This window comes from Solea senegalensis, linkage group LG17, assembly GCF_019176455.1.
Source record: "Solea senegalensis isolate Sse05_10M linkage group LG17, IFAPA_SoseM_1, whole genome shotgun sequence".
Lineage (NCBI taxonomy): Eukaryota > Metazoa > Chordata > Actinopteri > Pleuronectiformes > Soleidae > Solea > Solea senegalensis.
Genome location: NC_058037.1, coordinates 19,363,719 through 19,388,243, shown reverse-complemented (window position 1 = coordinate 19,388,243; position 24,525 = coordinate 19,363,719). Strand labels below are relative to the sequence as shown.

General features: G+C 39.6%; 3 protein-coding genes across 6 annotated transcripts in view; 2 read left to right on the top strand and 1 right to left on the bottom strand.

Moving 5' to 3' along the window:
• msra (methionine sulfoxide reductase A) overlaps nucleotides 1–14,823 on the top strand; it is a 33,025-nt gene extending 18,202 nt beyond the window's left edge. The window contains exons 4-6 of the mRNA XM_044049299.1: nucleotides 1,877–1,981; nucleotides 4,497–4,603; nucleotides 13,664–14,823. Coding sequence (XP_043905234.1) covers nucleotides 1,877–1,981; nucleotides 4,497–4,603; nucleotides 13,664–13,834 — 383 coding nt within the window. The 3' untranslated portion in view covers nucleotides 13,835–14,823. The remainder of the gene's footprint in view (nucleotides 1–1,876; nucleotides 1,982–4,496; nucleotides 4,604–13,663) is intronic.
• Nucleotides 14,824–15,820: 997 nt separating this feature from the next.
• LOC122783710 overlaps nucleotides 15,821–24,525 on the top strand; it is a 43,994-nt gene continuing 35,289 nt past the window's right edge. For all 4 annotated transcript variants that reach the window (XR_006362075.1, XR_006362073.1, XR_006362072.1 and 1 more), the window contains exons 1-2: nucleotides 15,821–16,085; nucleotides 16,886–16,967. The gene's annotated coding sequence lies outside the window, so the exon portion shown is untranslated. The remainder of the gene's footprint in view (nucleotides 16,086–16,885; nucleotides 16,968–24,525) is intronic.
• On the bottom strand, nucleotides 17,133–24,274 carry LOC122783708 (12-(S)-hydroxy-5,8,10,14-eicosatetraenoic acid receptor-like). The gene is made up of 3 exons (XM_044048504.1): nucleotides 24,126–24,274; nucleotides 21,897–22,302; nucleotides 17,133–19,975 (listed from the first exon to the last, which is right to left on the bottom strand). The coding sequence occupies exons 1-3, from the start codon at nucleotides 24,272–24,274 to the stop codon at nucleotides 19,511–19,513; spliced, it is 1,020 nt and encodes a 339-aa protein (XP_043904439.1). The 3' UTR covers nucleotides 17,133–19,510.

Genomic DNA, 24,525 nt, shown 5'->3' with positions numbered 1-24,525 from the left:
CTGGTTTCTGAGTGCTTTTATTTTGAAAGCAGGTCAGTTCGTCACGTTCAACATTCTAAATTAACGCTAAACGCTGCCTTGACTTTGCGATTCTCCAAATCCTCGGTTGGTTTGTATTTTTTGGTCACGATTTGATCTTTTTTTCCTCTCTTTTATTTTAGATGGGTCCGCCAATGTTTAGACTAGTCCTCGTCCATCAGTGATTACAGGAAACACCAGCAATCAGTGATCAAGTCGAGGAGGAGGCTGCGAGAGAAAACCTTTAATACAGATCAGCAGATCCCTGCTGCCGCCACTGTCGCTGCTTTATTTTCTATTCCGCTTCTAAAAACCATCACTTTATTTCTCATTCAGCCCAAGATGAATTTATTCCTGCGAGATCAGCGTGGCGGCGCGGCATTCATTTAATATCGACCGCTGCTTTAGTCTCTGTTCGCCAATATCTACACCAGGAATCCATAACTCCTGATATTAAAAAAGTAATAAGACAGAGAGAGAGAGGGAAGGGTGGAAGGAGAAAGGGGGGAAAGATGAGGTTCAGCGTGATGGGTCATGCTCATTACCAACACCAGCTGCTATCTCTCCGTCTGCAGGAGTCATCATTTTCTTCACATTCAAATTAGCCCTGAAATGACAAGGGCTTTTCAAGGACTGTACCTTTTATTTTATTTATTTTTTACATATATATATATCTATACATATATATACAGCCGGGTGTTTTAATTTTGACTGAATTCCAAAAATTACTAAATTAAATTCACTATCCGCTTGCTCTTGAACCAAGGTCGTCTTATTTGATTCTTCCAAGGTTTTTATATCCATCGCTCTTCATCAGCAGTCGTTTAGTTTCCATCAGTTTATTACAGTTTCAACTTTTTTGAGCAACTCAAGGTCAAACTTATGACGCTCTTCCACGACACAGTTCCGGCACGGCACAGCCTGGTGGTGGTTGTTTCACTGATTGGTCCGGGAGTGTCGTCACTGGAAGAGTCACAACGGTGCCGAACTGTAGATCAGTTAAAGGGCTGGAAAATCCTGAATATGTTTTTTAATCGCCAACATTTAGCAAAGGAAATGTCTAAAATCTCAACATTTAACAGAGGAGTCTGGTGCATTTAGCGTCAGCGCTGCGATCGTGAGCCCAAATCACGTTCAGTGGTATTTCAGTTCAGTGACTGTGTCTGTTACCATTCCTGCTGTCGCTGGACAGGATTTGGCAAGCGCGCTCCTCATTCCCGCAACTCCTTTAGACCGTTTGTGATATCGAGAAAATTCAAAAACTACGGACTGGCGATCTGTCTAGGGTGTGACTCACACCTTTCAGCTGACCCTCATGTAGAGGATAGAGCAGTAGAAGATGGAGGGATGGATGCCGTAAAGCAGAGAAATATAGTCATTACGGAAGAACTTCATAGTCCAAATCCCAGCGCGTCACATGTCAGCACTAGCACGTGGACATGGCAACTCCAAACACTTTGAGTATAGTAAAACAACCCAAACCGCATAGAGTCGTGCCATGTAGTGCTGGAACTGTATAACACAGTAACTTTGTACGATCACAGCCGCAGGACTTTTGAGGAATTATCAATGAAGAAAAGTCTAAAAAAAAAAGGCAGATTTTTGAAAAGATTTCCATTCCCCACACAAAAATGTTTGCACCAGTTAAATACTGTTGACTGTCTCCATGGTTTTCTCCTGTCCCCCATTTTCTCCTTTCACTGCAACCTGTCTTGGCAGATGGCCGCACATTTGAGTCTGGTTCTGTCAGAGATTTCCTTCTGCTCTCTCTCCCCGATGCCTAGTGCTTGCTCATTGTGTGAGCTGTTGGGTTTCTCTGCTCTCGATGATGTTGTCCATGTGCATGTGTTGTGTGCAGGTAAAACAGGCCACGCTGAGGTGGTGAGAGTCGTCTTCCACCCAGAGAAGATCAGCTACGCCGACCTGCTCAAGGTCTTCTGGGAAAACCACGACCCGACTCAAGGTACAGCCTCACCAACACTTGGTAAACTGTCAAACCCCTGATGGAGAACAGGATGTTTGTTTCTTTGAATGGCAACCCAGACTTCACTGGTCAAGTCGAGTCAAATTTATGTGGAAAGCTTCACAAAGTACAAAGGTGCAAAACCTAAAACAATAAAACGTGATAAAAGTTCAACTGTAACACAATAAAAGTCCGATACGTGCGGTTTTGAATATTCCCAGCCTGAAGTGAAGGCCACGGAGAAGGAGGTGGCTCTTTTAGGGTGATTTAGAATGGAGTAAGACAAATATTACAGTAGCAGCAGCGCCAAGACTCTGCCGCACCGTCATAAATCATCATTGTTTAACCTCCACTTATGTGTTTCTTACCACTGCTGTAAGGAGAAACCGTTAGGAGAACGAGATAAATGGTCTGTTCATGCAGGAACGCTCGCTTCTCACTGGGAGAATCGCTGAAATTTGATTAAATATGAACACAAGTAGTCAAATCTAGTCTTGAGAAGGGAGACTTGAGTAAAAGTACCTGAAAGTCACTTACTTATAATATTACTTAAGTAAAAGTCTTAAAATATATGACATTTACTGTAGAGTAAAAGTACACAATTATTTAAGGTAATGCAGTGGAGTAAAAGTACAGAAATATATAAGGAAATGTAGAGTAAAAGTATACGAATATTTAAGTAAATGTAGGGTAAAAGTACACCATTATTTAAGGTAATGCAGTGGAGTAAATGTACAGAAATATATAAGGAAATGTAGAGTAAAAGTATACGAATATTTAAGTAAATGTAGAGTAAAAGTACACGATTATTTAAGGAAATGTAGAGTAAAAGTATACGAATATTTAAGTAACTGTAGAGTAAAAGTACACCATTATTTAAGGTAATGCAGTGGAGTAAATGTACAGAAATATATAAGGAAATGTAGAGTAAAAGTATACGAATATTTAAGTAAATGTAGAGTAAATGTACACGAATATTTAAGGAAATGTAGAGTAAATGTGTACGAATATTTAAGGAAATGTGGAGTAAAAGTACACGAATATTTAAGGAAATGTAGAGTAAAAGTACACAGATGTAGTGTAGTGAAGGTACAAGCTGCTAGAAATATAAATAAAAAAAGTAAAGTACAGATACGTGAAGTTTGTACTTTAGTACAGTAACAGTAAGTATTTGTACTGTGTTACATTACATCACTGATGAAATCATGTAACGTTTCAGGTGATGACGCCGCTCACAGTTTTGTCTCAAAGCGTCGCACTCACTAAAAAGAACAGGAAGTTCGGAGCTTCTGATGAGTGAAGTCTACAGCTGAGAACATGAAGATGTTTCACTCTCACAGAAGATGTTCTCTGCGTCCTAAAAATATGTCTGGAACTAAATAGTTCACTTTGGACCAAAGTGTTTTTATTGATCACGCACACGCGCACACACAGGTAAAAACATTGTGTCCGCTGACAGAAGAAGAAGAAGCTGACGCAGGAGCGATGAAGAGATACGTGACGAAATGATCAGAGAAAAGAAAGCAGAGAAAAAGAGTTCAGCTCTGCCAAGAAAGACGAGTCATATTTTTGGAAAAAGTGCCAGCGGTTGTTTTTAGATGATGTGAAGTTCTCTCCATGAAAGCACCTTCACGTCAGCAGAAATATTCAAGCCTGTGTGTGTTTGTGTTACTTTTCTCAGCCTTGTGACTGAACACCATTTAGTTTTAGTCACATTTTAGTTTTAGTTGATCTCATGGGTTTTATACAGAGACTATAAGAATGTGCTACATAGAGTGTCTTATATCCTTCTTTCAGCACAACCTATGGGCAATCTGATGAAAAGGATATATTTTTCAATTATCACCATCTACATAAAAAATAGTGCTCACATTTTTAAAAAATCTGATAAAATTTGTGAAATTTGGAAATACGTCAATTCATGTTTCGCTTGGCTTTGCTTTTATGGAAAGAAATCTGCGTTTCTTTACATGACAAAAGGTGTTCCCCGAGGTTCTGTTTTGGGACCCATCTTATTTTCTACTTATTTTAACCCTATTAGCCGCCATCACGATCATCAGGCCACCTGGATTTATTTTGATTTCATGGCTGTATCTTTTTTCAAGATAACTTTCACTTTCCACGTCTGACAGTCATTCAAGCATTTAGGAATTACAGCACTGAGAAGCTCCGTCTGTGATTGGACATTGGTCGTTTCACGGAGGCACTGACAAGCATATCAGCGCAAAGCTCTATTTCTCTGCTTTCCAATAGTTTTTTTGAATTTTCTAGATATCAAAAACGGTCTAGGAGTTATAGTAAAACGCTAAAACCCACTTCTATGCGGATGACACTGTAATCTACACACAAGTCCCTTCATATGGCTTTTAATTCCTGCTTTAATGAGCTTAAAATGAGTGGTTTTCTCAGAATCTCATTCACGGCAGCCAAGTGATCTTAACGTTGTTGCTGCTCATTCTCGTTTTCGTCCACGTGATTAACGCTGGTGTGTGTTTGTGTGTGTGTGTTTGTTCAGGGATGCGTCAGGGGAACGACATCGGGACGAGTTACCGCTCGGTCATCTACACGTTCACAAAGCAGCAGCTGGACGAAGCGCTGGCCTCCAAAGATGAATTCCAGAAGGTGCGCGTGTCGTCCACACTCTCTCTCTCTCTCTCTCTCCTCATTGTCCACGTTTTTCCTCTGACTACATTTCCCAGCATCCCCCTCTGCTGCTCAACCCTCACTCTTTATCAAAAGCACTTTTAATGGCAGCAGCAGATGAAATGGATTCGTCTTTGTGCGCAAGAAACATTATTCACCATATACTGTACACACACACACACACACACACACACACACACAAGGACACAAAAGATGTTCACACACACACACACACTCCCTCCCTCTCTCTCACTCTCTCTCCTGCTGAGACTTCTGCACCACCATCCCACCAACAGGGCTTGTTGCCATGGAAACTGACGAGGAAGAGGTTACTGTGTTGGACTCTTATTCTTCCCTGCTCTATTCTGGTGGAGTCTGCTGTGTTTTGTTCTCTCTGCATTTCTGCCCCTTGTCAGCGAAATCTCTCTCTCTCTCAGTTTCCTCTCAGCGGGATTCGTCTCTCGGAACCCAAAAAAAATCCTCCCCCCTGCCCCCTGCCCCCTGCCCCGATCCCTGGGTTCAAGTGCTTTTTTTTGTCTTCGTGGATATGCAGTCGTAAAACATTACTGCTGTTTTCCACAGACAGGAAAAGGTCAAAGATGGTTTTAGTCACGGCCTGACTTTTTCTGTCAGAAAATGAATGTGTGGGAGGTCGGTAGGTGGATCGATAGGGAGGTAGGTAGGTAAGAAGGACCCATTGTGGGTCAGTGTCAGAGCCCAAACTTTGGCAGGTATTATTTTACATTTGAATCAATTCTGATTTCTGGTAAATTTGATGGCAAACGAGGACATGGAGGCTTCATTAAGTGTCGTTACTTTCGTCCTCTCGTGAAGCCTGAGCTTTTCCTGCTGAACCTGCATCTCGAGTCCAAATTCCTATAAACAATTTCATCAACAATTAGTATCCGCAAAAAAAACCCCCAAACATCTAGTTTTCAAACTTAAAGTGTGTGTGTGTGTGTGTTCATTTTCCTCCTCAGAGGAAACGTGAGTAAATGTCGTGGCTCCATTATTACAGTGTTTCCGTTGCTGTTCGTCTGGAGCTATTTTAGGATTATTAGTTATAAATGAGTTCACATGCAAATGACTACAGATGCTTATAGAAGAAACGTTGTTTGTTTTTACCGCAGAGGCCTGTGGACACAGCTCTGTGTGTGTGTGTGTGTGTGTGTGTGTGTGTGTGTGTGTGTGTGTGTGTGTTGTTTGATTGACAGATGCTCCAGAACAGTTTCTATCTGTCTTTAAAGTGTGAGCAGTAGATTTGATTCTTCAAACCGTCACATCTCTCTCTTTATCATCAAAATCTCTCAGGTTTTGTTTCCTCCATCGTCGTTCGTTTTTTTTTTTCTCCGATTGCCTCCCCACCCTCTCCCATCTGTGTGTGTGTGTGTGTGTGTGTGTGTGTGAGCAGTTGGCCTATAACAAACACACTCCATGCCAAACCATCTGGGCCTTAAATCTGTCCTCCACGAAAATCGCTTTAGTTGCAAAACTAACACACAGTCCAACACACACACACACACAGAATGACTCTTCCGGGTTTGTCCACATCATATTTTGGCTCATTTCTTCATGTTCTTAACTTCGTATTTGGTTTGACTTCCTCTTGTATCTTTGTCCCATTTCTCGTGCCATTTTAGTGACAATGGGGACACAATTCTGTCTTAAACGCATCTTTGTCCTGCGTCCACCTCCGTTCATTTAACCCGACCTGTCTCCCTTCCGTCCTTCAAACACGGCCAAAGCTGTGCGGCTTAATGTTGTGGTCCGTGTAGAATGTGGACGATCGTTACCGGATCAAGATGGAATCAGAAACGAGGAGTCGAAGCTTCTAAAATAACCGGGGCGGGAGAGGTGGACAGAGGACATTGGCGACTTTTTTCTGGCCACATTCTCGGTGGTTATAGAGCGATTCAACGTCCCGCTTGTCATCCTCACTTATCATGTCAGTGGCCTCTCCCTTCCTGCCAGCACAATACGGTCCCGTCATTAAAGCACGAATGACTTCAGGCTCCCAAATAATCTCAGGTGGAGTCCGCGTTGTTGTTTGTTAAAAAGCTTTTCCTCACATTGGCTCGATCTGTTTCTTCTGTTTCTTTCCAAATGCACTGAAAATGTGAATCACAGTCACATCTCACCCCCCTATTCTAGTTCAACTCTTGGTTTGATCCAATTCCAGGGCCTCTCGGTGCGTTCCAGTTGTAGTAGAAAGTCGGAGCGACCTCAACAAACCTGCACTTCTGTCGTATTTATTCCACATGAAATCAGTCGTACTTGTACATTTTTTATTTGTGGATGCGTTGCTACGCTTTTTGTGTCTAAAAAAAACGTTGCGTAAGACATCAACTTGTATTGCTAACAAGGTCTAAGCTAATATCTGTCTTTTTAAATGTGAGAAACGTCTGACTCTCAATAGCATAACTGTCCAACAGTTCGCTTCACGGGCTTCAAATTGTGGCGAGTGACTTTCCGAGGTCACCGGTGCTGGCGGTGCCGAATTTCACCTTGTTCGGATTAGAAATGTGAGAGATATCGGTAGAAATGCGACAGATATGTCGCTGAAAGAGACGCGCTTCTGTAACTGTTAACAATGACCATTGAAATATTGCATATCACATTTCTAAAATGAACATCTAGTCTGTAATACTGCAGCGTTTGTTTAGTCTCTTCTGTTTCTGTGAAATGAACATAATATTTTTCATATTTGTATGAATGTTTTGCAGAATACATTAACATAGAGGGCGCTAGCCTAGAATTAAAGGAGCGGTTTTTCGCCATTAGTCAAATTGGGGGATGTTGGCGTGTTCGCCTTTATCCGATAAATATACATATTAAAGCCAATAACGGGCGATAATTTCGTGCGCCCTCGATCTCGCCGCACAGGACGATGTCGTTGTTTTTTTTTCTTTTCTAAGACACACCTATCAGACTGACCCTCATCCTCATGAATTAAATACCTTGGCTTATTCTGCCACGGTTCACGCACGTACTGAACGTATAAAAAATGTAGACGGAGCAGAGGACGGAGTGGGAGGAAGAGGAAGAAGGGAAGGAAAGGAAGGGAGGATTTACAAACCAGAGAGTGATGTGGTTAATTTGGTGTCAGAGTATTGACTTCACCACCTGACTTGATTGTATTGTTCAAACGGAGAGTGATTGGGGAATTTGGTGTGTGTGTGTGTGCGTGTGCATGTGTGTGTATATATATATATATGAGTGTGTGTGTGTGTGTGAGTACAACAGCACTGCAGATAATTACCTTACAGGCGGCTGCTGGTTTGTCTGCAGCATGAAAGGAGCCTCCCTTTTCTTCTCCTGCCTCCTACCCATCATTAGGGTGTGCACTGCATCTAAAGCGGCAGATGGAAGTGGTAATGGTGTGTGTGTGTGTGTGTGTGTGTGTGTGTGTTTTATGTAATAGTGTGTGCTCGCTCAGTGGGTGCATGTATGGGTGCTAAAGCAGTGTGTACTCATTGTTCTGGCATCTCTATTCTCTGATGATGCACCCCTCTCTCTCTCTCTCTCTTTTTTTTCTCCTCCTAAAAACCAGAAACAGCTGCTTTTTTTTCTTTTCTTTTTTATTTCTTCTCTCTCTCTCTTCCTTCTTTGTGTGTGAAAACCCTCCCCGGCACTTTTAAAACATGGCAGCTTCACCTTCTTCTCTCCCCCCCTCCATTTCTATTTCTATTTCCTCCATTCCTCCCCGTGTCTCGTGGGTGCTTATCAGTGTTGTTCACGTTTTTTCTCCCTTCCTTTACCAGAGAGCAGCAGTCGGAGGTATTTGCATTCCAAATGAGCAATCTACTTCTCTGACATGCAAATTAATGGATGTGAATTATGCATTTATAGCTGCAGAAGCCGGGGATGTTTGCGGGGATGCCGTTACACCGGTGTGAGGATGGAGAATGCAGCCATTTTGGGGCTTCATGGGTGTAAGATGCGGCTACTAACAAACATTTGTTAGTATATAAAATGTAGAGTGAGCAGGAAACTCTGTGTCTTTGCCCCTACAATTTCCGGTGCTATTGCTCCGTTTCGTCCGTCGTCAAACGTTCCTTATACGGACAAAAGGCTCTGATTGTCCGAGGAAAAATGAGCCTCACTGGTGTCGGACAGAAGTCGGACAGTTTGTGAGTCTCAAATCGGACGACCTCGCAAGCCCAATACGTGGGATTCCACGCTTGTTTTTATTAAAAACATTCAATGTTGACAACACATTTTCAATAAAGCAAGAACCAGAACCATGCTTGGATTCACCCAATTTTAATCTAGGCCTGCAACCAACGATTATTTTCAAAGAAAGGAGACTAATTCAGTTTGAAAGATTTTCTTTGTTACATGGAGCAAATAAACCAGAAAATTTAAGAAGCTGAAAAATAAAACCTCAAACCAATGAATGGGTTATCAAAATAGTTGACGATTAATTTAGTAATTGATTTTACTCTAAGGGTTAGAAGGGGTGGAAAGAGTAAACTAAACCAATTTAGTTTACTCTTCTGTCTCTACCTCACCTCTCCTCTGTCCCCCATTTTTCCTTTCACCACAACCTGTCTTGGCACGTGGCCGCACATCTTTGAGCCTTGTTCTGTCAGTGATTTAGGGAGTTTCTTCTCTCTCTCCACTGATGCCTCGAGTGTTTGCTCGTTGTGGGAACTGCTGTTGTTTCTCTGCTCTCGATAAAGTTGTCCACGTACTGAGCCTTGAGATAATGGATGTTGTGATTTGGCGCTATACAAAGAAAAAAGGGAATTGAATTGAACAACATCAACAACAAGAACTCCAAATTTGTCCCTTAGCATTAGCATTAGCTTAACATTCAATAAAGTATCTTTTCACAAAGCAAATGATGAACAACCTGAAATGTCTTGACAAAAAATGCAATTTCAACAATATGATGTTTACCATGTACACAAATGCATTACAATCTACAGATCACAGTGGATCTACAAAATATTTAGTCACAGGTGTCTAGCATTAACGTTCACAAATTCATCCTGCGGGCCGCACGTTTGACACCGCCTTCTGTCGAAACCTCAAAGAAAAACCTCTGCGTCTGTGTGTGTGTGTGTGTGTGTGTGTGTGTGTGTGTGTGTGAGTCAGATGCAGCGTGATTGTTTCTTCTGTGGTTGATGTTCTCGTTGCATCACAGGACGTTTGTTTTTTTGTTTTTCAGATCGAAGCTTTCGTTGAGTCGCGTCCCAATTTCTCTTTTCCAGTGTCAGTCAGTGGCGGCTGAAGTTGGAATGTGTAGCTTCTTTTTTTTTTATTATTATTGACTTTCTTTATCAGTTGTGTTTACATAAGTATGTTTAAAAAAATCAAAATCAGAACAAAAATGAGAACGATTTAGGAAACATAACAAAATTCACACCAGTACCAAACCTCACGAGACTCTTGACCTTTGAAAGCAAAGGCAGAATTGAGGATTTAACCACGCCCCCAGTGTTGTAGGCCATTGTAGCATGACTACACGTTAGCTCCTCCTGCTAACCCGAAGCTGTTGCCAGCTTATAGTAACCATGGCAACTGCTGATTTGGGCAATACATCCACACAAACTTGAACCCCCTCCCACTTGTCCGAAATCACCGTTGTGGAAATATTTTGTGTAGCGAATGTTGTCGAAGAGAAAACGACGGTGTGTAAACTACATTATGTATAGTAAAACACAGGATGTGTCCACATGCAACATAAGGACATAGACGGAACTAGAGAAATAACTGCGTTAACACGGACAACTCTTCTGTCCTCATTTGGAGTAAAAATGTCCTGTGATAACTAGCGCTTTCAAACAATGATGGACATTCTGTCACATTTCTGAAAATGTCCTCACTTTCTGAAAATGTCCTCGCTTTTTGAAAATATCCTCACTTTCTGAAAATGTCCTCGCTTTCTGAAAATGTCCTGGCTTTTTAAAAATGTCCTCGCTTTCTGACAATGTCCTCACTTTTAAAAAAAATGTCCTCGCTTTCTGAAAATGTCACAATGTCCACTTTTTAAAATGTCCTACCGCTTTCTGACAATGTCCTCACTTTCTGACAATGTCCTCGCTTTTACAAATGTCCGCTTCTGAAAATGTCCTGGCTTTTTAAAATGTCCTCGCTTTTAAAAATGTCCGCTTTCTGACAATGTCCTCACTTTTAAAATGTCCTCGCTTTCTGAAAATGTCCTCGCTTTCTGACAATGTCCTCACTTTCTGACAATGTCCTCGCTTTTTACAAATGTCCTCGCTTTCTGAAAATGTCCTCACTTTTTAAAAATGTCTTTCTGAGAATGAACTTCAGTCGTATAAAACACCCACAGAGATTAAAATACTTATGGTTAATATAAAATATGGTGAAGCAGCTTTTTTATTTGTAAAAATAAATTAGAACAAACTTCAGACACAAATTATTCCAGATTAAGTCAAGGAAATTGTCTGAAAGGGCTGGTTTCAGAATTTTAGAAGTGACTTTTTGGAGTATTTGTGTTCCGACTAAAAGTAAATCCCCTTTGGACAATGTCTGAACGTAGTTTAAATCAACAAAAATGATATTTTATTTTACCCTCTCTTTTCTCTCCCGACTCTTTGTGTGTCTACAGACATTCATTTAAATATAAGAAATAAAGCAGCCTGAGTCACAAAGTGCAGCTTCAACAGAAAAGAGAATCCCACTCTGACTAACTGCTGTGTTGTACCCCTGCACTACTTACTCAGATTAAATTGTGGTGTCAGTACAGTCATGGTGGGAAATCTTCACCGGCGCTGATGAATCAAACAGCGGGGAGCGAGTGAGCGAGCGCTCCGTCCATTAAAAAAAAAAAAAAAAGAGATGGACCTTCTGTGTCTCTTTGGTCTCGTCTGGTTTTTTTAGTGTGCGTTAAAAGCGCGGGGGACCCTCCGGACTCGTTTGCTGACACACGCTCGCTCTCTAACAACTTCCGCCCGCTGACGTCAGTCGGAGTTCAAATTGTTTTTCTAACTATTAACTCTCGGCGACTATTAGACGCACCAACGTGTGAAATTACCCATCACAGCTTCAGGCCTGATGGGCTTGTTTTTTGTTTTTTTCCTCCGACTAAAAATAAACAGAAGAGTTTTTATTGTTCCCTGGAGGAGTTCAGTGCGGGGAAAATCGCAAACCATTTAAGAAGAATAAACCCATTAATATCATATTTACATCGGCTGTGATTTGTTGACTCGTCGACAGACGTATTTATCTAAAAAGCGTACACTTAACAAGAAGACGGCCGATATAGCAGCTTCCAAATGTAAAGGCAAACCATCTTGATTGCCCCCTGGTGGCTGGCTGCTGTAAACAGTTTGAAGCTCTAACATTGCTGCAACTTTCTCTAGCTAGCTAGCATAAGCTCTGGCGTTGTCTACTGAGCATGTACGATTAGTGCGGGTTACAATCGGGGTGTGAAGAGGATTTCAAGCAATACAGAAAAAAAAGTTGTAGCTCCCACCCTACCGTACATTTAAGACTGTGACGTTAATGTCGGTTTGCTTTTAAAAATGGACGACAGAAGCTAAAAACGCGACAACAAAGCATCAGAATAAGCAGCGCGTGGAAACATCTCAGGTCCCATAAATGGAGAAGTAACGGGGGGCAAATCTGCTGACTCACCTGTTAGCTTTACCGCTAGCTACCACCTGACTGAGGCGGCAGAAGATAAAAAGTGTGATACTCCTGGTCAGGTGGTACAACACAACACACACACTTCACACACAAGAAGACACTTCCTCTCCTCTCTGTGATAAAAATGACTCAGCCAGATGGCATGTGGGTAAATAAACACACACACACACACACACACACAACTTTCATGTTGGGTATTTCTTTTTTTTTATTTAATCATGTGATACAGAGATAAGATGTGTGCTCCTAGTGTTTAAAACAAGTACTGCTAATGTTTCTTCTCGAGAGACTCGACATTTCCTGTCGGCCGGAGCCAAAACATAAACATTAAAAACAGCCGTAAATTAAAATTTAAAGTGGGAATAAACCGTCTCAGAACAATATTTCTATTTTAACATGTTTCTCCTCTGGTGACGTATTAAATTATATGACTTAATACAGTGAATTTCTTACATATTGCTCCTTTAAGTTCTGCGGAATGACTGACACTTACAATGGTTATCTGTTTCCTGTTCTGGAAGACTGAAACTAACGATTATTTAGTTTTTATGTGCTATTTTTTTACTCGTTTTTATTTGGTGACTATTTTGATGTATTTTTATCACTTCCTTTAACTTTATTTAAGCATGTGAAAGCGCTTTGGGCAAGGGGTTGTTTTTCTATGTTTTTAAATGAAAACTTTGACCTTGACAAAAAATCTACGCAAAGAAGCGAGAAAAATAACTTGTATGTGTTTTCGTCCGATGAAACTCCCGTTAGCCTCAGTTGTTCGCGCCTACACGTTAGCGTTGTCATCAGACACACGCGAGTGGTAACCGATGGATGGCTGTTTTTAAGCTGTGAGATTTGCAACTTTAAATTGAGCTATTTCAGCAAACAGTGGCCATCAGCTATTTTCTATACTTCCTGGGCCTCACTTTTTTAAATGGGATTACTACGTAGATTTTTATATTTGATATCGCACGGATAAAAATGTCAAATCCGATACAATAAAAAAAAATCCAATATGTCGCGTGAAAAAGCATTTTGTCTTCTTTGAGATGACTCAGCATAAATGTGTTCATATGTTCATAAGTGGTCTAAAATGACCACATCGGACGAATATCAATATTGGTATAAACTTCAGTTTGTGATATCATACAGGTTATAGTTCCTGGCATTTCAAGATGGCCGCTTCTGTAAAGCAAGGCCCTCGCCTAAAGTACATATGAAAGGCTTATTCTCAGGCTACGAAAACTAAATGAGCTTTATTTTGAAGGAATTATGCACTGATACAAACATACTCATCAGTAGTATTAAGCAATTTCTGCTAGTATGTTTTCTAAAATATTACACACTGTGCCTTTAACTCTCCATAAACAGTCTGTGATATTCATTCATTTATTCACTCACGCGTCTCCTGGTGGTTGCTTCTTCCAGGTTCTCACCGGCGAAGGATATGGTCCAATCACCACGGAGATCGCAGAAGCTCAGCCGTTCTATTACGCCGAGGACGATCACCAGCAGTACCTGAGCAAGAACCCCCACGGATACTGTAGCCTGAAAGGGACCGGAGTCTCCTGTCCAATAGGAATCAAGAAGAAGTCGTAAAAAATGAGTCGATGAGGTCCGAGAGGAACCCGCGACCTCTGACCCGTCAACTGGCGTGGTCAGAAAAAAACGTAATCAACTGAGGCTAGTTTGTGTGTTCAGGTTCTTCTCTGTCAAACTGCCAAACATTTATCGTAATTCACATTCTAAATCAAAGAATCAGCTGATTTAACAAATGTACGACTGATTTCATGTACGACTGATTTCACTGCCTGTTAATCCTGTTAACACAGCATTGATGATGCTTTTAGGTTAAATATATATATATATATTCATACATATATACATAGAGAGAGAGAGGTTATAAGAATATACAGTGTCACAACCTACAGATGATATGAATACTACATAAACACGCCTGAGCAAAAATAATTTGTGAAATACGTCAAAATTCAAAGTTGGTGTTGGCAAATTTTTATGAACCAAAACTTCGATCATAAATTTGACTCAACGACAGAAAAAGAAAAAATGGTAAAGTCTGAAGATGTGATTTACAAGAATTCAAGAATTCTTACTTAAATCTCAGACTTCTGATTTTTTAATCTCAGGATTCTGACTTTTTAATCTCAGAGTTATGATTTAAATTTCAGGATTCTGATTTTTTAATTTCAGGGTTTCAATTTAAGTCTCAGGATTTTGGTTTAAATCTCAGGATTCTGACTTAAATCACAGGATTCTGACTTTTTAACCTCAGGAATTTGAATCGTATAAGTATATCTGCGTACTGGACCTTTAATGCACTGAAGTCAGTTAAGCTTTATTTTTTACTCAAAACATAAAAGGAAGTTACTGAAGTTTAGCAATTCATTCATTTGTTTTTGGGTTTTTTTATCAAAGGAGGAAAAAAAAAAGAAACTGTACAAAATCAATTGTCGGCGGACAAACCTGCATCAGTCGACCTCTACATGAAGCTGTTTCTTTTCCTTGTTTTTTTTTGTTTTCTTTCCACTATCTTTGTAACCTGGAGATTAAACTGGACGTTTAAAAACGTTAAAAATTAAAAGTTAAAAACTTGTTTGTGTTTTCTTTTATTTTGACATTCACACGCGATGAAAATGGGGAGGAGTCTGTGTGTTTGGCACCAGATTCTCCAAATCCTGGCATCACCTTCATGAAGCTGTGGAGAGGAAAAGAGATCAGTCACTGTGGAGATGACAGAGCCCCACCTTGAATCAACATGCTTCTGACTGCAGGACCAGGTCCAGGACCAAGACCTGGACCAGGACCAAGGCTCAACCACCATTTAACAGCCAAATCTGATCAAACACGACATCAATTTGATATTTTTACATTTTCACTTCAAGTTAAATGTTTAAAACTCTTATCAGAAAAGAGTTTAGGAGTTAAGTTAAGTGTTTCCTCTCTGACGGTAACGCGTCAATAACTATTATTAATCACTGGTATCAAATTTAAGTTACTAATTAATCTCAGAAAAAAGCTCTTTTATAAAACCCTCCGGGCTGTCGCTGCAGCCGTCTGTGATTAGTTTGCTTGATTATGCTGCCACCTTGTGGTTATCTTTACAAATTACAAACGACTTCTCCAAACGCTCAAAAGGTAAGGTCAAAATGTTATAACCTTAACTGAAATACAGATACTCTTAATGTTCCAAACCTGTGTCATTATCATAAATGTTGTTTTTATATGAAAAACAAAGGATTAAATGTGAAAGGTTTCAATATATCTGAGAGCTGCATGTCAGACTGGAGAATATTATCAGAATAAATGAATGAGAATTAATAGATTAAGTCAAATTAGTAGTGAGATACTGATGTTTTTCTGTGTTAATTGGATGAATTTTCATTAAAGAAAATAAAAATAAAGTTCTGAACTAATGAGATCAGTTTAACAACACATTGTTTTGGGCCAAATGTATCCAAAAATGTCAATATTTCGTAAATAAAAACCTCAACTCAATACATAAGAACTACAACAGTATTTTATTTTGAAGGGCTAAACCGGAAATGTGCCATAAGCTATGGAAGCTGCTAACACCTGTGCTCAGTAAAAGTGTCGGGGGGGTAATTTTGCTAATGTTTTCACTTCGTCTTCGTTTAATTTAAACAAATAACGCGTCAAATATATGTTACGTTGAAAAATAAGATAAATAAACGCGTTTATTTGAAGAAACTCACCCGGAAGAAGAAGAAGAAGAAAAGAAGCGGAAATAGTTATATAAAAGAAGAAGTAACTGTAGCAACAGCGGAGACGAAAACTTCCTTCAACTGTGGAACTCAAACAAAGACACGAGGTAATAACGAACTTTAATACGGTTTTTCTTTTTAAATCACTCAAATGCATCTTTAAATATCTATGTATGTGTATAAAATTTAACGGCAGAAAAACGGTTCGTTAAAATGTCAGGGTTCGGTTTGTTTTGAACTTGAATTCGAGACTTTTGTAAAATTGTTTAAATGTTTATACATACTGTACATACATATATGTGTGTGTATATATATATATATATACATATATATACACACAATATGATGTATATATAAATGATGTGTTAACTTTATATTCTATACCTTGTGCTTATTTAACGTTAGATGTATGTAAGTTTTTTGAATGGTGTGTGATGAACTTGAATTAGAAACTATTGCAAAAAGGACACTTTTTAAAAAGATAGAGAAAGAGGGAGAAATAATTTAAAAAGTCTACTTTATAAATAATATTAGTTATATTTAATGAATGCTGTCTTAAGGTATGAAGGTTGTGATGAATTAACGTTCTGGGAACCAAACAATTTCACACACTTATTGTCTTTATATTATACTCTAATGATTTTATTTATGACGTTGTCTAAATATGACCCTACCATATCGCAATGCCATGTTTGTACAGGTTATGGTGACTTTATTTATTTTTTAAATGATGTTAATGAGATTCTTTAATTCTGGAGCTTCAGTACGAGTTCCTTATTTAACATCAAACCACAAACCAAGGTTTAAAGCTGCAGTGCCTCAGTTTTATTGACATCGACAATGTTATTTTTTTTTCCCGCCTCTGTTTTGAAGATAAAAAAAAGCTGTGTTCTTTATCTGAAAACAGGCAAAACTATCAGACCAGACCGAGGGAGCGTCTGTGTGTGTATACACCAGAAGAGCAGGCCTAAGCGGAGACGAGAAGTAAAGTAAGGGTTTTTTTCAGCAGTTGAATTCACTTTTTTCAAACTTGTCTTGGACACTTCTTTGTGTTTTGTTCTCCGTCAATATTTCAATAGTTAAAAATGAACATACTCTCGCTTATAATGGGGAAATAGAAATAGAAGGAAAAAAACAGAGGGTGATGGTTTTGGTTGTTGTTGAGTTTGTTTATAGAACAGTGGGGAAAAGTTTAGCCCAGTTCAAAACATTTGTGTTCACGATATCATCACATGTTTACTGTCGGCATAAACAGGAACCTTCAGTGTCAGTGTCTCAACATCACAGTGCAATGATGTGTGGATGAAAGTTTGAAAAACACTTAAAGCTTTTAAACATTTATATTCTTTTTTTTAACGGGATGAGAACATCATTTAGTTTAGAGGTCGACCAATTTGTGCTTTTCTACGACTGATGCTGATTTTTTTTTTTTAATGTTGTTTTGGCTCCATTTTACGATGTATTAGGGCCACATTGAGAAAAGTCCTAATTTACAAGATTATTTTAACAACTCTCCTGTTCAACAACAACAGGGTAGAATATTACGACTCTATTCTCGTAAATTTATGACTTTATTCTCGTAAATTTACGACTGTTCTTGAAGTCTGTGAAATGTTGCCCTTATACTCCGTCTTACCATCTTACTGTTTAATGACAACAACTTATACAAACAAATGTCTTCAATCCAGTAACCAGTTATTGAACAAATCTAATGTACAGGATTTACAATGAAAATAATTTATGAACTAAATATTAAAAACGTGACACAGGTCATCACTTTTGGATGGAAAAGTGTGTACATTTTCCTGACTTGGCAACATTTATCAAGTTCCTCAGACAAAAAAAAAATTAAATAAATTTGAAATAATTTGCAGATTATTTTAAAACAAAAATGGCAATTTCAGTTTAATTGGACTACATCTATATTAGTTACACACAGGAAATGAAGACAAAACGGCAAGATACCAGGGTTGTCATGGGTAAAAATTCATTGCAATAAATGTCAAAATCATTAAACACAGATTTTTGCTTAAGAAAGTTGTAGAAAGAAGTTAATTGTGGTTTTAAATCGGGAATCTTTTTATTTGTCTTGCTCATTTTATTCAAGTACAAAATTATAAAACATTGAAACAATTTATTCCTTTATAAACTGCGTCACTTTAATGCCATTTGTTTCTTTATTTGTGCATGAAAACAAACAAACAAATGTTTATGATAATAATAAATAATAAATGCTAAAGTGGGGGAAACACCCCCAACCTATCCTTGGGGGTTGGGTTGGGGGTGCCACGAACTCCGTACAACGCAGTGACTTCTTCTTCTAAAGATGATGACTTCTTTTTTTTTAAATCCGACTTCTTTCAACTCACTGGCAGAAATTAGCAGGTGATAGAATCATAAACGGTTAAAAAGTTTCTAACATTTTGTCGAGCTAATTTATTTACAGCATATTATCTGGCAAAAGTCTTTCACACAAAGTTTGGAAAAGACAAAAATAAAATAAGTGCCCTCTCTGGAAAGTGTCTTTAGCACCAGTACAAATATAGAATAGCTTCAATTCACAGGCAGCGACAAAGAAACCCAAAAAAGAACCTCAGTCTTTGGTAGTCTAAATTTGAGTATGGGTGGTCCCAATTTCAAATTGCTGTATATATTATAGAAGATATCTTGAATGGATGAAATCGGTCAAGAACTCTGGGAGCAAGTTGGGTATGGAATGATTGAATGGACACTGACCCGTTAACTGACTTGTAACAAGGCAAAAAACGCTTCTTTAAAGAACTTGAATCATTTGGTAGTCTGGACTTAATCTGAGAAGGAGGTGGTGTCAATCTCCATCAATTTCATTGGGGGGGAATATTGCAGATAAAGCCAAATATTTTTGAAAACTGTGAAGACTTTCAACTAGCTATATATAGTACGTATAGCAGGAGATGTAATAGTGTGGATCCTGTAAAAATTCAACAAATTTGTGCTTCTGCAGAGTGAAAGATTTGGACAGTTGGACGTACTTTTTGGCTTCTGACTAAGGATTATTTAAAGAACTTAAATTGTGTGTTCTCTGGACTTGGATGTGGTGTCAGTCTCTGTCAATTTCAAAGGTGTTTAGTAGCAGAAAAAAAGCCAAATATCTGTTAGAACTGTAAGGAATTTCAAATAGCTATATATACAACAGGAGATGTCCTTGATGAGTCGAATGGTTGAAAACATCCAAGAAATCATAGTTGGGGACCAAGCCAGGTGTGGAATTAGACAATCCCTTGGATGCTGACCCGTTGACGGACTTCTTTGGCTCCTGCAGAGTGAAAAGTTTGGACCACAACAAGACAAAACCACACCAGATGTGAACATGTTAGCCCTTGACTTAAGGATTATTGGATGATCTTAATTGTCAGCAGTGCGATCTGCTTCAGTCCCTGAATACACTGTGTGTGTGTGCGCGCGCGTGTGAACCCGTTTCGTGTGACGGACTCGTTCATTCTTCCTTGGCTTAAGTTTCAATCGTAGACTGAGAAGAAGAATGTGTAACTTGTTACTTGTCCAGCATTGGCAAAGAGCTGCTCTTTGTTCCAGACGTGATCGTGGTTGTTGTAGCCGCTGGCGGGCCAAGGTTGTACTTCTGCAGTTTCTTCTGGAGGAACGTGGGACAGAAGGCGGCTATGTAAGCGTCTTTAAAGCCCGAGTTACAGAAACAGTACACCAGTGGGTCCATCAGACAGTCGGTGTACGACAGGACCATGAGGCTGTCGTAGATCTGCACCACCACGTCCTCCGTGTCCTGCCAGTCCTTCAGCCTGACGACCAGCAGCACGGCTCGGGCCACCGTGCACGGCAGGAAGCAGATGGAGAAGACGACCACGACGGACAGGACCACCCACACGGCTCGCCTCAGTTTGGTTTTCTCCCCGACGGTTTTCTTCCTCAGCCGGTTGACGATGCGAATCGTGCAGTAGACGAGGATGATGAAGGGGATGATGATCTGGGTGAAGAAGACTATCTTAAGGAGAGACAAAAAGGGGGAATAAGTTTGGGTCATTACTAGCTTTCATTTTTGTTTGAAAACGACATTTTCAGACAAACAATCCGGGTCCAGACAATAGTTTTATCTTGTGTGCTTATTTGAGAAACAACAATGGTGAAACGTCTGAGCAGGTATTTCTTTTCTAAGACCAACAACAATGTGCTTGTTTTGCGTTTCTTGTTGCGTGTATGCGATACTTCCTCTAGAGGTACCAGCTTGCCAAGTACCCAGTTGGAGAAGGAAATCATTGGGGACAGTGTAGAGTTGCCAAATACCAAAGTGGCCATGATTGAAGAGGTTATTTTATTTTGCATTTTATTTTTGAAATGCAAGCAGATTTTGTGGCGGTGGAATGTAAGACAACTAAAGCCGTCATTTTATTTGGGAATATTCCTTATTGGTGTGGAGTGGCACACCCCGTGCTGTGGCATACACAGCACGCCAATGAGTGAAGCCGAGCGCCTGGCTGTCACTCTCTGTTTTCTGTCAGCAAGGATAAAATTAAATTAGTCCTTTAAGTGAAATTCCTTCTCTGCATTTAACCCATCCTCTACTAGAAACCTTCCTAGAATTAGGAGCAGCGAGCAACCACTGAGCAGCGCCCCAGGAGCAATGGGGGTTGGGTACCATGCACAGGGGTACCCCAGCCATTTTTTTTTACCTGGTTACTGGACTGGAACCAGCAACCCTCAGGTCACAAGCCAAGTTCCCTTTCCACTTGGCCATGGGCTGCCCTAAAAGGCAGCATGTTTTAAATTGGGCACCGCAACTGTATCTTGCTTCTTCATTGATTTCCTGACTGATTGGACTGTTGACTCTACACTGCACCCAATGATTTTCAGTAATGTTGCTCCACTTCGTCCGTCATTAGCTCCTCGTACACTCAGTGGTTACAGAACTGAGCTTTAGTGATTAATCTGATTTCCCTCACTCTGTAACAGTCAGTTTATATAGACACATATCATGAACACTGTCTCCTGTCCTCTGAAAGCTTCTTTTCCTACTCCAGATGTGTCTGTTTTCCATATTATTGGATCCATTATTGTTTGATAACTCCGGGAATGAGTTTAATCCTAACTCCACACTTCTTTTAATACTTTTACTTCTAGAACGTAAGTACATTAAATGTCACATCTACTTTAAGACTTTTACTTAAGTAATATTATAAAAAAAGTGACCTCAACTTCGACCAAAGTCATGTTCCTGGTAAGATACTTGTACTTTTACTCAAGTATCCCTTTTAGGGACTTTATAAAAGACTGTTATTAACATTATTGTAACGATAATTCAAACTCTAAACCTGTCACAGTTCATAATATCCATCCTACCATCGCCATCGGACATTTTAAAGTAGTCCAGCAGACTTTTACTTCAGCAATATCATAAAAAAGTGACTTCAACTTCTACCAAAAGTCATTTTCTGCTAACTCAAGAACCCCTTCAAGGTACTTTATACAAGACTGTTCTTCAGTCATAGATGATAATTCAAACTTCAAGTTCAAAATATCCATCCTACAATCGCCATTTGACATTTTAAAGTTGTCTGTCAGACTTTGACAAGTATCCCTTTGAGGTACTTATACAAGACTTTTAATAACATTAATGTAACTTTAGAGTTCCGTCGTAGATGATAATTCAAACTCTAACCTGTTCCAGTTCAAAATGTACATCCTACAATCGCCATCGGACATTTTAAAGTAGTCAACGTGTTATCCAGCCGTAATATCATAAATATTATTAAAAATATTAGTGACTTCAACTTCTACCAAAGTCATTTTCTGGTAGAAAACTTTTACTCAAGTACGCCTTTTAGGTACTCTTATACTATACGACTGACGGCAGGTCGAGTAACATTCGCTCAGATTAGATGGTCGGAAGTTCTTTCCCCCCCACTTACCTCTCTGAATGTGTCCGTCACGTCGTGGTACGCCGTCTCGACGCGTCGGCCGTGGCTGTTGCAGCACTCGAACGTGCGCACCAGGGTGGGCACGGTGAGCGGCAGCAGCAGCAGCCAGATGAGGATGGAGATCTGCGGAGACTTCTTCAGCACCCGGACAAAGTTCCTCCGCCCGAGGTGCACCACGTTGAAGTAGCGGTCGAGCGACAGCGTGATGAGGAAGGCGATGCTGGCGCCGCGGTTCAGGAACAGCATGAAGAGCAGCGTCTTGCACATGAGCTTGTCCGAGCTGCGCCGCACCCCGTGCTGGTAGTGGTAGGCCTTGGCGGGGAGGCAGGCCACCAGCAGGAAGTCGGCGACCACGATGTTGAAGAGGAAGATGCTTTTGTTTTTCCAGAACTTGAATCTAAAGAGGCAGAGATTCACAGAGGAGATGATTGTTGATTCTGAAACTTAAAAGGACCGTGATCTTATCTTCACATTTCATCACCAAACGTTTCCTCACTCATTCATTTACTAAATTATGACACAACAGCAGTGTTCACAGAGGAATGTGCACGTTTATGTTGTTAGAAAACGCGGGCGACTGAGGCAACCTACTGTCCCTTTAACTCCAGTTTGCCCTAAATATAAATACTTTTGTCTTATTTATCAGTGGAAGACAGTGTTTAAAACAGTGTTTAAAAAGAGTTAATAATACATTTAAGTTAGTTTACTGATATTTTGATAATAAAATGTGTTTAAAAATAGACATAAAAAATGTAATAAATGTAAAATAAGGTAGACTGTGTGGTATATATGTACATGACAAGATACTCTTGCACGCTTTTTAAACTCGCACGAATGAGTTTAAAATCAACAACATTTTTTTATCACCATTAAAATCATAAATTCGCACCATTTCGGACAATATTTTCTCCAAAAAATAAACAATGAACAATGCAGTTTGACATTTAACGACACACCTGCAGGTTAAACGTCACATAGCTTGTGGCTCTAACTAAACTGCACAATCAGCTATTTTTTAACCCGGTGTAACAGAGAGAGAGAGAGAGGACGCGCAGGTCAAAGGGCAAACGCTGACGTTACAGTAAAAACTGTTGTTTTTTTACTTTTTTACTTGGTTTGACCACTTCACTCACCATTTTCATCCACTTATAACAGAATTTTCTCTCATTTTTAATAATATTTGATCCACTTTCGCATTTATTCTGTTCATTTATCAGTTTGAATGAATCATTTACTCGTAAAGTAACTCACCACATACATATAATTTTACTTCTCTGGTCTGTCCTCATTATTAGTGTTATTTATTTACTGTATTTACCGCTTGAAATTTACAGTACCACTAATTAGTTGGGAATGATGAGTCAGCAGTTCAACAGCTATACTTTTGTGAGTTTCTAGAATCAGGAAAACTTTGTTTTATTGTTTTGTCAGCACAGTTATAACCCTTACTCACCTTTTTAGACTATATTCACTATTAAGTCCATGAGGAATTAGATTTATTAATCTATTATATTGTTTTATAGTTGTTTTCTCTTATTTTGTTTGCATTATTGCTGCTTTAAGTGTCACTAAAGTTGCCTCAAGACTGAAAAAAAGCGTTATTCGTCCTCTTACATTCAATTTTTCCCTTTCTTTTCCTGCTGATATCTGGAGTTTTTGTTAGTTTAAAGTGTTTCTTCATCACTGATAATTGAGGTTTTTTTCAACCTTGAGCTGTTTGTGTACGTGTGATAGAAATAACTTCTAATTGAGTAATTGACCTTAAGAAATGTAGCAAATTAATGTCGGCTGTGGTCAGTTTGATGTGTCACCCGAACCACACAAAGACACTTGTGTGGCGACGGTTGAGAAATCAGATTGATGTCTCAGACTAGAGGAGGAGGATCCAGATCCAGATTACAGAAACCCTAACTGCAGAGGAAATAACAGTAAACATGTAACAAATAGTCGTGTCCTCTGGTAGAAAATTAACACGTCGCCCCACTCGGTCGGATGAATAATTTACAACGTAAATGTTAACTCGAGTGTTGTTTTTCCCCTCTCTCCTGGATCCTGGAGAGACGCAGCAATGATAAACCGATGACGACAACGCTGTGAGAGAGATAAAGATCCAAACAGGATGTTTAACACTCTGTGACCTCTCCTGCTGTCTCTGTTCTGGACCTGTGTCCACTTCCAATGTTGTGCAAAAAATAGCCAACAGCAAAAACAACGTCGTACCTGAAGATGAAGATGTAGAGGACGGACAGGTTGAGAGGCAGACCCAGCGTGAACTCTGCAATTATCACCCAGGACAGGAATTCATATGTGACCGGACTGGTGACGTTGCAGTGGTCAATGGTGAGGTTGACGGACATATTAGCGGTCATTTTTCACAAATGAAAACAAAAAAGAAAGTTAAACGTGTTTCCGAGCTGTAAAGTCCTTCATCTTTTGGAGGAGGCGGTCGTTTATCTTGGATTCTTCTTTCGTCCCAGAGTCTGGATCCCTGTCTGGATCCCTGTCAAGACTGGACCGTCCGTGCCAAAACACTCTGAGGAGGAAACATGCGGCGTGAACACATCTTCATCTGCTGCTGCTGCAGCTAAGAAAAAAAAAACAAAAAAAGAAAAGAGAAAAA